The sequence below is a fragment of the Molothrus ater genome, chromosome 9, assembly GCF_012460135.2.
Source record: "Molothrus ater isolate BHLD 08-10-18 breed brown headed cowbird chromosome 9, BPBGC_Mater_1.1, whole genome shotgun sequence".
NCBI lineage: Eukaryota > Metazoa > Chordata > Aves > Passeriformes > Icteridae > Molothrus > Molothrus ater.
Genome location: NC_050486.2, coordinates 22,352,805 through 22,372,015, shown reverse-complemented (window position 1 = coordinate 22,372,015; position 19,211 = coordinate 22,352,805). Strand labels below are relative to the sequence as shown.

The window sequence follows — 19,211 nt, the reverse complement described above, 5'->3', positions numbered from 1 at the left end:
CCAAACTGGAGTGATGCTATTTCTGTTCCTTTTCTCCCCACTTTGGGGGAAAATCCTGCCTGAACACTGAGGAAACAGCTTCTATTTGTGACTGAGCTGTCTCAGGATAGAGCTGGGATTAATTTTTTTTTTTTCACTTTTTCCTGCTCAGGTGCCTCGATTTTCAAGTATCATAAGAAGTATGAAAGAAAAGTGAGTAAATCTGAGCCTGAGCAAATGTGTGAAGATTTGTTTTGCAGCAGCGCTTGCTACGTTATTGATATTGCTGCAGCTGCATGTGCCTGAGAGAATGCAAGGCGGAAAATGCAAGGGTGGGAGCAAACAGAGCAATTTGTGTCAGCACCATAACCCTGATGGGTTTGGAAGACTTTGGAAATTGAGGGTGGGAATGGGAGCAGGGTCATAGCCTTTTGCTTAGGAAGAGGATGAAGCCTGTGGGAATGAAATATGGTGTTGGCTTCAGCAGTGGTTCATGCATCCATCATGCTGAGAGGTAGGGATGCCATAAGGCAGAAAGAAGGTGTGCACAGGGAAGGATGCCTTTCTGCCTTTCATTGGGTTTGTTTCCTTTTACAGCACAGTGGATGAAGTCTGGAGCCTTCATCATGAAATCGAGGTAAAGTATTATGGTTTGGGGTTAAATAGTTTTTGTTTGCGTTCTCTTTGGGGAGAGGCAGATTCAGCACTCACAAGGTTAGGAGATGATCAGGTCTCTGGTGATGTAAGACAGGAACACATCACTCCTCAACAGACCTCACTTGGGTGTGCAAGTTCTCAGCACATTTAAACACATAGGCAAGTTTATGATGCCAAATCACACCTTATTTTTGACACCTGCATATAAAAATGTACATCATCAGACATGCCTTTATTTCCCTTCTGGTCTTCCGAAAGTCACCACGTGCCTGTGCACTCATTCTTTGCCCGCTCCAGTTTACCAGGAAGAGGGTGCTTTGTGAGCTGGGAGGAATGTTGTCCAGGCAGCAAAGCATTGCTGGATTTTAGCAGGATCAGGCCTGATGTAGCCTGTTGGCTGCTGCCAGAGAAGAGCCAAGAGCCCAGCTGGATGCCCAAGGAGAGCCTCAGCCAGCAGCTGTGGGACAGTACATCCACCCCACTGACCACCAGCACATTTCCTCCTCAGGACTTTTGCCACCAGTTCATTGCCCAGTGGAAGCAGCTGAATCTGGATGTGATGCTGTGCCCCATGCTGGGCCCGGCTCTCGGCATCGGCTACCCTGCCAAGCTCTCAGGTAGGGCACTGCCCTTTGCTGTGGCGCTGTGCCAGTGCCCATGAGCAGCCTTCCTGCTTCCCTCACATGCCCAGGGTGCTGGCCAGCAGCAGGAAGAGCTCAGCTCTTGGGACAGCTGCAGCCCAGCCCAGGGGGGGCACCTGGAGCAGCCCCCGGTGCAGTGGGAGCCAAAGGGCCGATCTCCATCCCTCAGCCCCTGAGCTCCCAGCACCCCATTAGCTGCAATCCTGCATACACAGAGGGGTGAAGGCTCTCCCTGTGCTGGCTGGCACTGGAAACTCCCCCTCTCCCCCAGTGGCAGTCAGCTACACCATGCTCTACAACGCCTTGGACTTCCCCGCTGGCGTTGTCCCTGTCACGCTGGTGACAGACGAGGATGAGGAGCAGCTCAAGGGCTACAAGGGATACTACCAGGACTGGTGGGACCGGACCCTGGCGAGGTGAGCAGTGCCAGGCTCTGCAGAGGCACCAGTCCCCCATCTGTCCTTCCTCTGGCCATGCCCAAGCCTCTCCCTGTCTCTGTGCCCCAGGCTTTCCGTGGCAGCGTGGGGATGCCCGTGGCCGTGCAGTGCGTGGCCCTGCCCTGGCAGGAGGAGCTGTGCCTGCGCTTCATGAAGGAGGTGGAGACCCTCAGCCTGAAGAAGAACAGCTTCTTCTGAGCCCCAGGTGCTCAGAAGCCAGAGCAGGATGCCAGCTAACAGCAGAGTGGGCCATCCTTTGGTGTGACCCAGAGGACTCTCGTGCCCCTCGGGGAGGATGGATGCAGTGGTGGCTGGGCTGGCTGCTGGATTTGGGAGCAAGGGGAAAGCAAGAAGAGCTCTGGTGTGGTGGAGCTCTTCAATAATTGTCCTAACATAGTACTTTTTATTATCTGAGTTATGTCTGTTATTTCAAGTCCGTGTTTGTGTTTGGGGTGGGGTGGATTTTAATGACCCCAGGGAAATACAAGAACGTGAGCTGTCTCTTACAAATGGGGAAACTGGGGCACAGGCACTGGTTCTGTCTGAGATGCTCAGACTACTCCTTGGAGCACTGTAGGAGCAGGGATTTTCCCCTCTGTTCTCAGCTCCCTGGGGATGAAATCTGGCATTTTCCCTAGCACAGACCAGCAGAGAGAAGGGAAAGCTGAGCCTCCATGCAGACTCTGGCAAGCAGGGATGGAGCTGGCCCACTTCCACAGGGCTGCTAGCACCCTGCACAGCATGAAGGAGGAATCATGGAATTGCAGAACAGTTTGTGTTGGAAGGATCCTTAGAGATATCTCCTTCCAGTCTCCTTCCACGGGCAGGGACACCTTCCACTAGGAGCAGTTTGCTCAGACCCTCACCCAGCCAGGTCCTGAACACTGCCAGGAATGAGGCATCCACAGCTTCTCTGGGCAACCTGTGCCAGGGCCTCACAACCCCCAAGGAAAGAATTTCTTATATCTTACCTAAATCCACCCCCTTTCAGTTTGAAGCCTGTATTGAGCAGCATGCCAAGGTCAGATGGAGAGCAGACAGCCTGCCCTGCACATCTTCTCCTCCCCTTTGGCCCATCCCAGGTTTTCCAGCAGGATTTTCCAGCCACTGGCAGCCCCTCTTGCTGGGGTTGGCAGCACTGGCTGTTCCCAGCAGATTTCCAAGGGTGTTCCAAAAGGAATACCACAGTGCAAAAGTGTTTTCCCAATGTGGGAATGCCAAAAGCAAATTGCTCTGGCAGGATTAATGTTTGGGTTTTTAATGATTGTCGTAGTTTAAACCATGCAAAAGCATGGAGTGTTTTCAAGGGCTTGGGATAGTGTTTATCACAGCCAAGGAGAAAGCAGCCCCCAAGGACCCCCATTCTTTATCAGCAGGCTTAGGAGGGAGGGAGCTCCAGGCATCCCATGACTGAATGCTATGTAAAGCCAAGCCCAGAAGAGCCTGGGTGGGGTTACAGGTGCTTTCTTCCCACACGGAAAATGCTGGGTGAGGTTATGAGTTTGTTTTAAAATTCAAGCCTGGAGGACTTGTCCAGGAAAGGCAGTGCCACCTGCACCCCTGCTCCTGGAGCCAAGCACCACATCATTGTTAGCTTAACCCCTCTCTCCGTGGCATGGAGGTGGGCAGGGGGCAGGAGTCCAAACCATGGAGCACCAGTGAACCTGAAGCTGTAATTATTCCTCACTGGAAGCCCTGAGCAAAGACCTCCAGCAAGCCATGCCCATGGGACAGTGCACCAGGCAGGGATGGAGCTGCTGGGGGGCTTTAGGGACTTGAGGCTGCCACACAGGCCAGCTTGGAGGCTGCTCCCAGCCCAGCCTGGGCAGCAAGAGGTTGGTGTGAGTGGCAGCACTGAAGCACTGAAGGCTGGGGTGGGCCAGTGAGGACCAGTCAGTGGGGAGAGGTTGGTGACATCCCCACTGAGCTGTCTGGCTCATTTTGCTGCCTGCCCTGTCCAAATGGGGAGGATCCTTCTCAGTTTTCCTGTCAGCAGTTTCTCTGCAGGGTCTCATGTCTTCCTCAACTTCCTCCCTGCTGCCACAGGAATAATCCCACAGGACATGTAACAGGCAAGCAGGTAACATGATATAGCAGCACAACCACTGGCTTCAGTTCCAAATGAGACCCCTCCTCCAGAGAGCAGTGGTTACTCTGGATGCTCTCCCCTTACAAGCTGTGCTACCCTGCTGACTGGAGCAGAGCCAGCATCTCTCCAGAATTAGGGAGGTTGCCTTCCATCTTGGCAATGAGCTCTCAGAGGCATGCCCTGTCCCTTCCCTGTGGGCTTGCAGGTGCTTGAGAGCTGAAAGAAGTTAATTAATTTTTTTCAGCCTCTCCTTTTTGCACTAAGCCACAGAACAGTCCCGGGCAGGGGAGCTCCCATGGCTGCAGGTGATGCTGCCTGAGGGACAGGGATGATGGCTGAGCACTGCTTGCTATTGGGCTCATTAATTAAGTGCTCATTAATTACTACACGTGGGTATAGCAGGACCAGCCCAGAGCTGGGCTGTGCTGGCATTCAGCTCTGTGTGTATCCAGGTACAGCCACAGCCACTGGCTGGGGGGACACAGCCTTGGGGAGCTCCCCAAGTGAGTAAGCTGAGCACACAGCTCTGCAGCCTGACCCTCAGTGCTGCTCCAGCAGCCAGACCCTTTCAAAGTCCACACTTTGCAAAGTCCATTCCTGGACTTTGTTAAAGCAACTCTGATGCTGCCCAGTAGGCGAGCGCAGTCTGCATTCATCAGCCCTCCGAGGAGTAGGTGGGAGAGCCAGGTGTCTGCAGCTGGGCTGAAGAGACACAAGCCATGACCCAAGAGCGACTGTGGCAGGTCCTGGATCTGTCCTGGGGAGACCTCGGTGCCCTCTCGGCTCTGCTGTGCAGCTCAGCTGCAGCTGTGGTGCTCCTGAGATGGCTGGGAAGGAGGCAGGTCCAGCAGAAGATGGATGAGGCGAGGAGGTCTCGGCACCTGGCCCTGGAGAGAATGGAGAAGGCAGCTCGCAGGCTCAAACAAGAGGTAAATTTGGGGTACGTGCAAGGAAGGGATTCTAATTTGGGTAACCAAGGAAATGGGGGAGCTCTGATCAATCCCTCTGTGAATGGTGGCTGGGGCACAGGCATGTTTTGTAGCATCACCAACCCAAGGTTTTGTGAGGGTCATCACCCTCCATTGCCTCAGAAGGCCTCCCACAAAAGACTGTGTAAATTAAGTATTTCTCAATACAGACCCATTGAGGAAATCCTGAGGATGAAAGAAAAGTTGGAGCTCGGGACCTTCTCAGTCAGGTCACCATCCCAGACCTCCACACCCATTCTCCTCATGCATCCCTACTGCCAAGCCTTTCCTCTCCCATCCTCTTTCCTCTGCCCCTCCATAGGGATCTGTCTGCCCCATCATCCTCTAAGTACGAGGAGGTTCCACATCCTTCCAACATCTGCACATCAGCAACCAAAAGCCATTTCCTCCTGCCCATTCCCAGGTAAAGAAGCACCTGGATTTTAGGAGGTCAAGCCTGTGGAACTGTCTTAAACCCAGAAGAAATACCTCTGCAATTCTTTTCTTGGAAGGGAGGTTGCAAACAGCCCACACGCTTTTTTTCCCCCCTTGTTAATGATAAATTTTGTAAAACTTTAGCTGGTTGAACTGCTCTTCAGTGAGTTAGAGTTAGAAGGGGGGTGAAGGCTGTAAGAGAGTAAACAGAGACAGGTCTAACCACTCTTACAGGTTCATACAACTCTCCAGCCAAGGTGCAGCTTTCTGCCTGTTTTGGTTCCAGTTTTATGAACTAAGACTCAGCAAATTCCCCATCTGTGAATTCCCCACTCCAGCACACACAGTGCTCTGTGGGAGGTCTGCATGTTTACAGGGCATATATCCTAGAATTTTCCACTCAAGGTGACTGCTGGGCAGATGTTAGAATTGGGTATTTGCAGACTTAACCAACCTTTTCTGTCTTTTTCTTCCCTCTGCATCCAATTCTCCACTCTTTGCAGAACCCAGGCATCCAGAGCTCCCAAATCCTCTCTCTGACAATGGTGGAGCTGGCAGAGAAGCTGAAGGAGGGGTCCCTGTCCCCAGAAAGTGTCCTCTACTCCTACATGGACAAGGTGGGTGACACCTCCAGCATGGCAGAGATGCTGCAGGGCTCTCCTACAGTGGGACTTACAAATCAAAAATCAGCTCATTTGCTGAGAGAGCCAGCAATGCTGGGGATTACAATTTATGGTACTGTTATGTCTGAAGGGTGGCTTACAGGCAAACAAGCATGGCAGAATATAGGGCAGAAAAATACCTCAGAAAGAAATATATTAAATTTATAGGTAAAATCTCAATAATGCCAAAGCTTTGAGAAGGTTAAAAATTCAGCTTGAAAACTCAGTATGTAATGTCTCCTTCCATCCATTCCTCTGTCTTGCTGCTCTTCTGTGTTCTGGAGAGGCTTTGGAGGTGAATCGGGAGGTGAACTGTGTGACAGACTTCATTCATGGATGTGAGGATCAGCTCCAGAAACTGAAGCAGCAAAAGGAGAAGGGGCTGCTCTATGGCATTCCCATCAGCATCAAGGACCACATTAATTGCAAGGTACATCCCCAGTTCCTCTGCCTTTTGCCGTGGGTCTGGGAACAGGCCAGGATGTCCCATCCTCATCAGGACTGGCTAAGAGTTCCCTCAGACAAAGATGTTCTGGGTCCAATATTGTGGGACCAGCAAACCTGCCTTTCTTATGATTAAAATTTTGGTTTCTCCAGAAACTTGTAACCCGTTCTGATCTGGTTTTCCCTGGGATAGTCAGGTCCTGTTCTGCCTCTGAGAAAAGTTAGGTGGGAGCTTTGCCACAAGAGGCATGATGAATTAGGTCTGGTTTTGTCACAGCTCCAAGCAGCATCTCTCCTGCACTAAAAAGAGCTTTGTTTCCCATGCCCAAGGGCCACATCTCCTCTGGAGGGATGGTGAAATTTCTGGGCCAAGTGAAGGAAGAAGATAGCGTCATTGTCCAGGTCCTAAAGCACCAGGGGGGAATCCCCTTTGTGAAAACCAACATCCCACAGACCATGATAAAGTAATGCCATGTTTGCCTTCATGGAAACACTGTGACACGTGCCTCTTGCTATCCAAGCTAATTGCACATATTAATGGCCTCCTTACTTTGATCTAAAATGATTTCTCTTGTATTTGATGCCTCTTCCTTCTTAAATTAGCTGTCTCAACAAATCTATTTCGTGCCAATTCCACCTTAATTCCACACGCATCCCCACACGGTGCTCCATGCCCTGCATTTATGGCTTGCAGAGGCAGAAGAACCTCACTCACCTGCTGATCTTCCTCTCCCCAGCTACGACTGCAGCAACCTCATCTTTGGGCAGACCTTGAACCCTCTGAACCCCCAGAAGAGCCCCGGGGGCTCCTCAGGAGGGGAGGGAGCTCTGATTGCAGGGGGAGGCTCCATCCTGGGCATGGGCTCGGATATCGCTGGCAGCATCCGCCTGCCCTCCAGCTTCTGCGGGCTCTGCGGCCTCAAGCCCACAGGCAACAGGATCAGGTACACCCCAGCTCCTCTCCTCTTCTTCCACACGCTGTGGAGGCTGCAAGGTGTCCCCCACAGTGCATCAAACTGTGGTAGTGCCCATGGTTTCCTCCAGGGTTAAGTTAGCATTGAACTTGCTCTGTTAATAACACAAGATGACTTCAATGTGTATCACAACAAAGACTTATTCAGTTTTTAATAGCTCTGGCCAAGAAGCTGAAAGCAAATACTACAGGGTGATCTCCTTTTCAGATGTTTGCCAGCCCTTGCTTTTCTTGTAAGAGTTTTCTGTTTATCAGAGGTAGCTTACCCATAGATAAGGAGTTAGTTGCAGCAGGGAAAAGAGATTAATAAATACCGTCCTTAGCATCTTCCAGACCATGTAAGTCTTCTTCATAGCCTAGGAAGTGTCAAGTCTTTGCAGGAACTTTTGCCCTCCTAGATTTGGTTGAGGGCAAATGGGAAGTTTGCAGCTCAGCAGGGTGGCCTGCCCTACAGCCTGCTGCTAATCTGCTTTCCCATTATATTCCCAGCAAACAGGGAGTCATTGGTGCTCTCATGGGAATGCAGTCAGGTAAGTCCATGATGGCATGTTCCTACATCAAACCTTTGCCTCTTACATCTCCAACTGCTGAAATGCCAGCAAGTGTGCTTGTCCTGCTCTGTGCCTCACAGCCAGCCAAAGCAGTGATTATTAAAGCAGCCTCCTGCTACGACATTTTGCACCATTTTGTTCTGCTCTGTGTGGTGGCTGGTGTTGGCTGAACCTGAGCAGGATGAAATCAGTGCAATGATGGAATGGAACCAGGCAGTGCAATGCCTGGCAGGAGGAGTGTGAGATGTGCATGCCAAAGGCCTGGGATGCCTCACTGGAGATGCTGCCAGGAGGCTCTGACAGCTTCAGCTCCCCCCAGGCATTGGTGGGAAGGCTGCATCCCTCTCTCCTCAGGACCGCAGAAGCCTGGCCCAGGAGGTCATCAAGCTCATTAGGCTGCCTCTGCTCTGAGACTGACAGATTATTCCTGCTGGACCTCCTTGCTCATTACCCTCCTTCCCCACTTCTTTTCCCTGACCTGAAACTCCCCCATGCTGGAGCCCCACCAGCAGCTCTGTGCCAGCACCAGCCCACCTGGCAGCAGTGCAGGTGACAGGCCCTTTGTGCTCGCAGTGGCAGGGGTGCTGGGGCCCATGGCACGGGATGTGGACAGCCTGGCCCTGTGCATGAAGGCTCTGCTGTGCCAGGAGATGTTCCAGCTGGACCCCAGCGTGCCCCCCATCCCCTTCAATGAGCAGGTAAGGCTCAGAGCCACTCCCATGTCTCCACCTGCCCAGCAACAGAGAACCATCTCCAGAAATTCCTAGATTTCCAAGATAGCAAAGAACCCAGGGAAGCACACACCTTTGTGGACAGAGGACACCCAGCATGAGTGACCCCAGGAGCAGCCTCACAGCAGGTTTGGCAGGCAGGAGGTGGTGTGAAACGACCACACCAAGGACACTGCTGCAGACCTGTGTTCTGGACAGCACTGCTTTTCACCAGCCCTGCTCCTCCCATCCTTCCCCCAACCCAGGAGAGCTCACCTGGTGCCTCCCCGATGTCGGGGTCTCTCGCTGGTCAGAGTGACCCCGAGAAAAGTTGGAAAGTCTCTTTTCCCAGCCTGGTGCTCGAAGAAGGGGTCAGAGCTCTTCAGTTCTTGGTCTCAAGGTTGTTTATTGTATCTTATCTATAAAATTCTTTCTCCTGTCCTGCCGAGGTCCGTCCAGCAGGCAGTTCCAGGCACTCTGCCTGCCCCAGGGTGGTGTTATCTCTTTATACTAAAAGCTACATGTACAATATTTACAATTACTTTCCAATACCTATCACCTATGTTAGACAGTGAGCTTCTACTCTAAACCAATCTAAAAGTGCCAACATCACAGCAGAAGATGGAGGTAAGAAGAAGAAGAAGAAAGGCTGGACACGCCCAGATCCCTCCATCTTGCCCCGCTGAATCCCCATTCTAAAAACCCCAAAATCTACTTTTTCACCTTGTGATAAATTCATTCTACTTAATTTGTCATGACTTACGATCTTCATCTAAGGTTGGTAACTTGCTCCACGGGTCATAATCAAACCCACAGGTGTTTGGGCTCTGTGCCAGGGTGTCTGAGCCCTCTGGCAGGGGTCTTGGCTGCTCGGGACAGCCAGAGGGATGTCCTGACACCCTGAGCCCTGGGAGCAGCCCAGTCGGGCTCTTCTCCTGGATGCAGTCGTGGCTCCCCTCTCCCAGGTTTACAGCAGCTCGGGGCCTCTTCGTGTCGGGTTCTACGAAGGGGATGGTTACTTCCAGCCCTCGCCCAGCATGAGACGGGCTGTGCAGCTCACCAGGGAGCTCCTCCAGGATGCAGGCCACACGGTGGGTGTCCATGCCTGGGGTTGCCTGGAGCTGTTACCCTGCTCCTAACAAACTCTGGATAAATCACTTTCCGTCTCCATTTTTGCTCCTGGTAAAAGAGAAAGGCAAATGCAACAGCTTGTTTTCTAAACTGGAGTGATCTTGTTTATATTTCTGGCCTAGCAGACATAATGATTATGTTTAGATATTTCCACGTCACCCCAAGCAGTGTTGTTTCCGTCATGCTTGGTGTTCCCATAAATGTGAAACTCAAAACAGTTTCAGTGATCCCTCAGCTGTTAAACACAGCTTGTAGATTTCCTAGTGGGTAAGTGGGAAGGAAGTTGGAGCAGTTGACCCTCCAGCGACTTATTTTAGCCTACGTTTTTCTGTGGTTCCACCAGTGGAAATTTCTATGTGGTAGCTGTTCCAATGATGCAAAATAATTTTAAGAAAATTTAAAACCGGTGGTTTGAAGTTTCTAAGAATTCTTCTCTAAGAATGTGGAGGAGTGGAGCCTGTGCCAGGTCCCAATATGCATTAACGCCTTGTGTGGGGCTAATGGGAAAGGACAGCAGGCAGATGAAAATGAGGCCTTGCTGTCCTGGAGCAGCAAAGGAAGGTGTAAGCCTCCCACCACTTCCCACTGACCCCTGGTGAGGGTTGATGAGGCAGGGAGGCTCACAGAGGGCTCTCTGAGTCATTCACCCTTGCTGCCTCTTGGACAGGGATGGTTTTCTTGCAGCTCGTTCCCTTTGCCCCACCAAAGATTGACTACGTGGTGGATGAGCTGTTCACCAGAGGGATTTTCTCGGATGGGGCCGCCCACCTGGTGGACTGCTTGTGAGTAAAACCCATTGCTGTGTGGGCTGCAGTGAAACCTGCAACTGTGAGGCCACTGGCTGCATCCAGAGCGTTGATATTGTGTGTACAGACTGAGCAATGAGCAGCAGAGGAGCAGTTTCTGGCAGGGTGACTCTAGCACGAGCAGCAGGCTGTTCACACACACAGCTGACACCCAGACACTCTCTCACCTCAGCATGCCCAGGGCTGTGCATGGCCCCACCACTGCAAAGCCCCCCACAACTTTTATGGCCCTGATGACACAGGCAGTAAAGTGCTGATTTATCTGTCACTTTTGCCATGACCATTACATGTTTACCTCAGCATTTATTGCTCAGTGTTTTCTGTTGAAGTGGGCAGATTTTTTCTTCTAGCAGCTCCCCTCCAAGACAAACCCTGCCTTGGGAGCAGCACTGTTGTTCCTATTGCTCGGTCTACAGGTGACTTGTCCTGACTTTTTCACTCTCTGCTCTTCCAGCAAAGGAGACATCGTGGATCCCAACCTGAAATCCCAGTACAATACTTACAGGCTTCCTGCTCTGGTGAAAAGGATCTTGGCTATCGTTCTGAAACCCATAGTAAGTGTGTGGGGGCGTCTCACCTGTGGTATAGGAGACCTGCGAGGTGGGGAGGCTTCCTTGTGCAGGGAGGTAAATTGTACCACCCAGGAATTCTTGGCTGCTTCATGTAAATTGCCTGATGGGCTTCATAATGAAATACATTTAATTTTTAAACCCAAGATGAACTTATCAAGTGAGTCTGACAGCTTTTTGTGGGAGTTTTGCATGGGGAGCTTGAAATATGATGGGCTGTGAGCATACAGCCCTTCCAGCAATGAGCTCCAGGAGAAAGAATATCACTAGCAAGGATCTAAGCAGCATTCCCACATACAGAAGATGATTTCCAGGACTACTAGTGTGGTCTAGAGCCTTATTTGTAAGAGCTGTAGTGATTAAATGTGTAAATTACTGTGGGAATAAACCCTCTTCACTGGAACTGGCCCGTCCTTCAGCGCCAGGAGAAGACAGATGCCCAAAATGCAGTCCCAGGGCAGCCAGCTATTCCAGCTGCATTGCTGTTGACTAATCCCAAGTTTTTCTCTTCCCTCCAAAAGTACCCACGCATTGCTCGGGATCTCGGCGCTCTCTGTGGAGTGGGGTAAGGCACCCTGGGGTAGCTCTGGAGAAAGGGGATGTGCCTGCCTGTGCCCACCTGCTCATGCAGGTAGATGCCAGCTGTGCAAAGCCCTGCCATGGTGGCACAGGCTGAGCCAGGTGGGGCGTGCTGCCTCTGCACCACCCAGGCTCAGCACCGCCTAATCCAGGGATTCTCAGCCAGGGGGTGTTTAAGGGCTTAAGGATCCTCAGAGTAGCAGGGCTGGGATGGCTCCCTGGAGATCAGCACAGGGAGATAAGGGCTGTTTTCCCTGTCTGGGTGGTACCCAGAGCATCACGTGCCAAGTTAATGCAGAGGTGTCTGCCTGCACATGCAGTGTGGTGTGAGGCACCTGCACCTCCAAGAGAGGCACAGACACACACAACTGGTAGCTAATGAATTTAGAACACTGATTTTTATCCAGGTCTTCTGGCATGCTTTAACAAAAGCTCTTTTGATGTACTTCTGAGGGGATCAGCTGGGTGGTACCATTGCTTGTTCCCAGAAGGGTTGTGCAGTTTTCTTAAAAATGGGCTGTCTGTGCATTTTATTAACTATTTTCTGTTGCCACAAAGCTCATTAATTCTGTCACCTTTCCAGGTCTGCCAAAAACCTCTGGGATCAGCATAGGGCAGTGGCGGTAATGTGATTTTAACTTTATTTTTCTTACTGTAGTGAGAGGTCTCCAAAATTTCTAAGCAGTTACTTTGCACTCAGTGATGGACTTGGGGTTGGAAATTATTCACCATACTTTGCCCTGCACTGTTTTAGCAAAAACAGCATAGGAACGGCCACTAAAGATGAGGTTTCATTTTGTCTTTTCTGTCTCTTGTTGTGAATTCTTTGTTTCAATTATTAGGTGTTACTGTTCTGACCTAAGGCCATACTTGAACTATCAAGCAGAGACATTAGGAGTCAAAAATTTTCTACATGAACTCTGTGACTTAGGTAGCTTCCTTATGAACTCATTTGAGATCAGGAACCTCAGACAGGAAGCTTTTTCCTGGACAACCGCATCCAGTGCTGCTACAAGCTGACCAGGTTCCTCTTTTAAACCAGCTAAGTTTTATGCTTCAATTTGGTTTTATTGACTGCCTCCTCTTGTCTCTTCTCTGATGGTTGGAAAACCACCATGTTTCCTTTGCTCTTTACTCCCTTCCAGTTTATCCTTATTTTATTTTGTCCTTGGGTTTAAATAGCACCTCTCCTCGCTGGTATTTTCCACTGCCTCTGTCTATTTATAGGGAGTATCCTCTTTCAGCTGGTGTTTTGCAACGCTGAGGAGGCTGTTTTGGTGTCCTCCCACAAGGCAGGATCTGTGTTCCCTGGGACACCCTCACAGCCCTCCCCGAGGAGCAGCATCCCCCCAGCCTGCACCACCAGCCTCTATCAGTGCCACTCACTCCATGGATGTGTGCACTGTGGTCTGACAAATTATAGAGCAGAGGAAAAACTCCTAAAAAGCTGCCTGGTCACTGGTGGGAGTGTTTGAAATGAAATGGGCATGGGTTTTTTTTTTAAGGTGAAAACAGATTCCCCTCCCATTCCTGAAAAAAACCCCACAGAAAACCAAACCAAAGAAATAAACATAAAAAATCCAAGACAGACAAACCAACAAAATACACACAAAAAAGAGCCACCACAAAAACAAACAAACAAACAAAAAAGCCAAAAAGAAAACACTTCAGAAGATTTGATGGCTTCAGAGATATTTTGAATTGTTACAGCTTAGTGAAACCATATTCACATGTTTTCATCTACTGCAAACAAGAGCCGATTCAAAACTTTTGGCTAGTGACCAGCTTTTCTCTCAGAAAAAGAAAAAAAAATCAGGTTAGCTGCAGTGACTGTATTTCCTGGAAACACATCTCATTTGTTGAACTTTCAGCAGGAAGGATCTCAGACTGCAGGTGGAAATTGAGGTCAGATTAAAAATAGCCCCAAGGCTGGGCCTTTTGTGAGAGAGCTGGAAGACTCTTGTACAGAAAACTTGCTGTGAAAGGGTTGTGCAGGACAGGGGCTGGGCCATGGCACAGATGTGTCCCTGTAGCCAGAAAATGGCTGCAGAAACGACTGTGGTTCCATCTGTGTCTGTTTGCTATGACAAAGTGGGACCTCTCTTTGGGGATGGATTCATTGCCTGATGTTCAGCAAAGCTGTGCTAAACCAGACTTCAGATCTGGATTTCTCTTGGAGCTGCAGTACAAGCCTGAAGCTGTGCCTCCTGTGTTTTGGGGGATGTCCTGGGGCTTGCCCAAATGTCCTCTCCTTACCTGTATCCTCATGTAGAATGAATGAAGGTTTTTTGGAAGTATTTTGGCTTCATGTTTTTTAATACTTATACCAGAATAACGAAAGCTTTTAGGAAATGTGACTTTTTAGTCATCCAAACAAACTGCTGTTGATCTCCATTCAATATAATTCTAAAACAAAGCTGTTCATGGAAAAGATTGGGTAAATACTCAAATAAATCAGTTCTGAGTCACGCACCTAGCATTAATTTCTAGGTCTGGGCAGCACATGGTATTCTGACAGGAAACCTAAAAATGGAAGAACAAACTCCCTTGACCCTTTCAAAGCACAGTTCAGATTTTTTTCTTAAATAATTTTTTTGCTGTATCCAGCAAGACTTTCTCCCTCCTTTTCCTGTGTCAGCACTGATCTGCCACTGCTGTCCAACAGACACCCCAACATCTTCTGTTCCTTTCCCTCCAGGCTTACCGCACAGAGTTCATCACCAAATGGAGGCAGCTGAGGCTGGATGTGATCCTTTGTCCCGTGCTGGGGCCAGCCTTCAACCATGGCTATGCTGGGAAGCTCTTTGGTAACGTCCCTGAGGACACACAGGGCACACAAGTGTCCCTGCACACACCCAGGATGTGTCTGTGGGCAGAGCTGCAGCAGGACACTTGAGTCCATGGACATTCCCCAAACCAGGCATGGTGCTGGCTCTGCCCTCGGGGAGAAGGCAAAGGAGAGGCTCTGGGTGGGTCTTCTCCCACCCCACCTCATCTGAGCTGAAGATGTGTGGGTAATTCTGGGGCAGCCATAAGTGGTCCCTCTGTCCCAGCTGTTCATGGGTGAGTTTTCCCTGTTTTTCTGCCCCAGAGCTGCTCCTGCAGCAGAAGGTGGCAGTGAGGACAGCTGTGGCAGATTTTGGTACAGGACCAGGCTCTTTTGGATGCAGCTGTCTCACATTTCCCAAAACTCTGCAAACAGCAGGAAGGCTCATTGCATGTGACTTGCAGAAAAAGGCCTTTTTTTATAGCTTCCAGCAAGTCAGGGTCCTCCACCCCTCTAGCAATGACCTTTTGGGATCCAAAATCCCCACGGTGATGTTGCATAACTGGACATCAGGAATATCTTGAAAAGGTAGCTGGAATTTTCCCCTAGGGATAGATGCAGACTCTGAATTGGTCCCTCACAGAGCACATCTAATCTCCCCACGAGTGACAGGTAAATGCACAGGTCACTGCTTTCTGTCACTCAAACCTCTCCATTAAAGGTCCCTTTGGGGCAGCACGTTTTCAGGGCCTCCTCTGGACCAGCAACTCCAGCCTGCAATTCCTGCAACTCAGGTTACCATCTGGAGGTCATTGCTGACCCAGCACATTAAATTTTGCCATTTTGCATGCTCTGTGTCCCAGCTGCAACCTCCTACACCCATCTGTAGAACGTGCTGGACTTCCCTGCCGGGGTGGTGCCGGTCAGCACGGTCACGAGAGCCGACGAGGAGGAGCTGAAGCACTACCGAGGGCACTACGGGGACCCCTGGGACAAGAGGCTGAGAGAGGTCAGCAGCAAAAGAGCTCAGGTCTTGGAACCAGCAGAGTGACACCCCTGGGACGTGGTCCCAAGGCTTGTCTACCTCTCCTAGTGGGAGTTGAGCAGCGCAGCTGGAGCTGGTTTAGCGGCGCGGTTTGCAGTTTGGCAGCCTGGCAGCTGTGCCCTCGCTGGCCCTTCCTCTGCCCTCCCTCCCTGCCCTGTCCCGTGCCTGCCCTGCGGCCCTGGCTCAGCATTCCCTGACCTCTTGCAGGCCGTGTCAGGAGCCGTGGGGATGCCCGTGGCCGTGCAGTGCGTGGCCCTGCCCTGGCAGGAGGAGCTGTGCCTGCGCTTCATGAAGGAGGTGGAGGCTCTTGCCCGTGGCACAAAGAGAAGTGTGTGATTTCTGGGAGCCAGCCTTGTCACTGACATATTTTATGAAAAATCCTTTCATTTGGATCTTTTCTCCTGAGAAGCTGAGAAGCTTCGGCTTCTCCGTGTTTTGCTGCCTTGGAATGTGATTTGGAGAACTGTTTACCCAGCATGTGAAATTGTTTTTGCTTGATGACCAAACAGCCACCTGTGTTGAGGCTGTGAGCAGTCACAAGATTTTATTGAAATTCTTTTCTATTCCTTGCTAGCCTTCTGATGAAATCCTTTCTTCTATTCTTTTAGTAACTTTTAATATATCATTTTCTTTTAATATAATATATATCATAAAATAATAAATCAGCCTTCTGAAATATGGAGTCAAGATTCCCATCTCTTTACTTGTCCTTGGACCCCTGCAAACACCACCACACAGCCTCCAGTGGGATGGCTTTTCACTCCCTGCTCTTCACTCCAGCCACCTTCTACCTGATATGAAGCAAAGTAGATAGTGAGTTGAAAACTCTGAGCTAATGTTTTAATAAAGTGGCACTAAATTCTGTTTAAAAATAGCCAGCAGAAATCTCATCTCTGTCTAAATTGTCCTTTGTTGTTAGAGTTTAACTGAGTCAAAAAAACAAAAGAAAGGAGATAATGCTGGACCAAAGGGATCCAATAACAACAGTTTAATATTATTTATTGTATGGTGTGAGACCAAAGAGCTGTTTATTGCAATATTTTACTTCCAACAGTGGGCAGGAGCAGATGTTTGTGGGAGAGTATAACCTGGTAAGTGCAGGATTCCCCCTCTGGCTGTGCCATTGTTTTGCCAAGAGACTTTTTGGCAAAGACTTGCAGTCAGCCCATGGGTTTAAATAGCTGCCAAGAGAGCTCTCCTCCACAGACTTGTCCCCTTCCTGAACTCATTTGCTGTCTAGATCTCCACACCATCCAGCAGTTTAGCTGTGCAGGGAGTCCTGCAAAACTTCATGTTCTCTGTTTAGCCATAAGCTGAGAGAAATGTTAGCTGGTCTGTCATCACCCCTGTTCCTCATTATTTCTTCCAGTTAAGCAATGGGAAAATATGGGAGTTTATTGCCCACAAACACTTCAGGGAAAACTGAGAAAGCATTTCTGTGGCTACACTTAGGCCATTCCACTGCTCGGCGCTTCCAGCACCGCCCTGACAATCGTGTGCTGTTTCTTGACCCATCCTTCACTCTCGAGGTGGAAGAAGAGGCTGGAGGACAAAGGGGGAGTGATGAAGGAGATGCTTTGAATAAGCACGTGTGTGTTGAAATAAGGCACTATCACTAGCAATGATCATCAGGGTGATTCCTTCCCCAAGCGTGCCGGGACAGAGAAGGGGTGACACAGCCCTTGGTACTCATCTGCCTCCCCGGGGCTGTGCAGGGATGCTGCAGTCATCCAGCAGCAGCTCTGAGTCACACGGGGAGTGTGACAGTCACGAAGCCTGAGTCACCCCCCTCTGACCCGTGGGGAGCCAGAGAAGCTCCATGGCACACCCTGCCCTGAGGAGATGCTCTGCCCCTGCAGGATTGCTGCTGGGGACAGCCTGTGGAGTGACTGTGACCCTCTCAGGCCTGCAGCAAAGGGTCTCTAGCTGTCCTCTCAAAGGGAAGGTGGTGGGAGCTCTCCATTAAATAAGAAATCTGCCCAGGTAGCATCCCTGGCTGGACCGGAGCAAGCACAGACCTTGTTTTGCAAGGAAAGGTCTGTGTCCTTCACTCCTGTATCCCTCCATATCTTTGCAAGGCTGAACCAAGTGAAAAAGTCCTGTTTCTAAAAGCAATTTTTGTGGCTATTGAGTAAGAAAGTGCACAGACTCACCAGAAGGCTGGTTTGCACAGCAGCAGCTTTAATACCAAAATTCTCTCTTTTATAGACTGTTCCAATACATACAGAGCAGACTGGTCAATCAATCAATACCTGACTGACTAATTAACAAAAACACCTTTCTTATGAACAATCTCTGAGAAAAACAGGAAAACAGAGAGTAGGAAAACACCACCTGCAGGTTGTTCACAGTAACAAGCTATCATCATTTCTCTACAATTCCCTAAAGTCTCACAAGTCAGCCATGAGAAAACTTATCTGATTTTCTCACTCTCTGACCAGGCTGTCACATCCACAAATTCCTCCAGGCATACTTGTGCTCTGCATTCCAGCTGCTCCTTGTGGGTGGCTCTGGAAGGGGTTTGCTGTTCCTCCTGCTCTCCTGCCTCCAGCCAGTCACTAGATCTCAGGATCCTGCAGCACTCACTCCCAGACCCAGCAGCCAAAGGGAATTTCTCCCTGTGATCCAGCAGATGCTGCAGTAGAGAGTGTGGATGCTCAGATAACACTCTCCTGGCACTGAAGTGGGTGAGGTAGTGAAGAAGTCCAGAAGAATGTTGGAAAAGTGTGAGGGAAATAAGATACATGTTTGGACCTGATTTAGGGGTCTGTTCAGTAATTTACAGATCAGGTAAATGCCTCAGCTGGGCAGACAGCAAAGCACATTTCCTGGGTAAAATTTAGGGCCCTTCTCCAGCCAGGTTGTTCATGACATCAGTTGCCATTGCTGCATTGATGTGGGGAAAGTGGGGAGGGTGATGCTGAGAGCACTCTGGTGAGGCCAGGTGCTGCTGAAACACTGGCAGAGAAAAGCCTTTAGCAGGGCATAACTTCAAGTTTTCAGCAGAGTTCTTCCTCCAGGCCTCCTCCAAGCTGGAAAAAGAATGTCAGCCCCTTCCACAGCCACCAGCACAGGGCTGCTGTGTGCAGGCTCGGGCTGTGCAGCCCCTGCAGCCCTGCACTGAGTGTTTGCAGAGTGCTTGTCCAGCTGCCTAGCACTGACCAAAGTCCAGGTTTGGTCTGTCCCAGAGAATTATGTGCAAATGCTGACTGGGACAAAAGGGCTTTGTTTTTACTAGTTTCTTTCATCTTCAGCACAATATCCTGGTTGTGGTCTTTGATCCTTTCTCCTCCTCCCTCTTGATTTTAATAATTTAAATCTGCCCTCCTTAACCCACATTTCATTCTGTGACCAGATAAATTACCAAACAAGGCTGAGAGATTGAGGCATCATAAAATCCAGGGGTTTTATTTGGTTTTACTTTATTTTGCAGGACTTCTTCTTTAGTTTGCAGTTCACATTGTTGCATAATCACAACACCAGGAGCAAATAAAATAGAACAAGAGTGGTTAGAAGGGGTCAGGTGTCCTCTTACAGAATCCAAAATACACAGAGCTCTCTACATAGCAGGCAGTGGCAGAGAAAATTAGGGACACAAACATTCCCAGGATCCCAGATATTCGCTTCAAGGAAGGTGGTAGTTGAAGAAGCTTAAAGCAAATGTTCAAAAAGCAGGTGAAACAAAACACCTGAACATAACAAGGCTCACCCTTGAAACACACACAAAAAAGGCAATAATTAGGGTTGGTAAATCTTTCACTCTGAAAC

At 49.8% G+C, this 19,211-nt stretch overlaps 2 protein-coding genes across 3 annotated transcripts in view; both read left to right on the top strand.

Annotated features, from left to right (window-relative positions):
* The window catches only part of LOC118689531 (fatty-acid amide hydrolase 1-like), a 207,759-nt gene extending 205,631 nt beyond the window's left edge, over nucleotides 1–2,128 (top strand). Inside the window, exons 2-5 of one of the 2 annotated variants that reach the window (XM_054515715.1) lie at nucleotides 152–192; nucleotides 577–616; nucleotides 1,145–1,253; nucleotides 1,549–2,128. In XM_054515715.1, coding sequence (XP_054371690.1) covers nucleotides 182–192; nucleotides 577–616; nucleotides 1,145–1,253; nucleotides 1,549–1,697 — 309 coding nt within the window. In that variant the 5' untranslated portion in view covers nucleotides 152–181 and the 3' untranslated portion in view covers nucleotides 1,698–2,128. Of the gene's footprint in view, nucleotides 1–52; nucleotides 193–576; nucleotides 617–1,144; nucleotides 1,254–1,548 lie in introns of those variants that run through there. The other variant, XM_054515714.1, reaches the window with a different exon arrangement.
* A 2,394-nt stretch (nucleotides 2,129–4,522) lies between these two features.
* On the top strand, nucleotides 4,523–16,044 carry LOC118689264 (vitamin D3 hydroxylase-associated protein-like). Its single transcript, XM_036387381.2, is given in 15 exon segments — nucleotides 4,523–4,732; nucleotides 5,710–5,823; nucleotides 6,155–6,298; nucleotides 6,643–6,776; nucleotides 7,050–7,256; nucleotides 7,775–7,815; nucleotides 8,410–8,534; nucleotides 9,512–9,637; nucleotides 10,362–10,459; nucleotides 10,938–11,037; nucleotides 11,574–11,617; nucleotides 12,215–12,254; nucleotides 14,330–14,438; nucleotides 15,262–15,407; nucleotides 15,651–16,044. Coding segments are annotated over 15 exon segments (1,767 nt in total). The 3' UTR covers nucleotides 15,780–16,044.
* The last annotated feature ends 3,167 nt before the right edge of the window (nucleotides 16,045–19,211 follow it).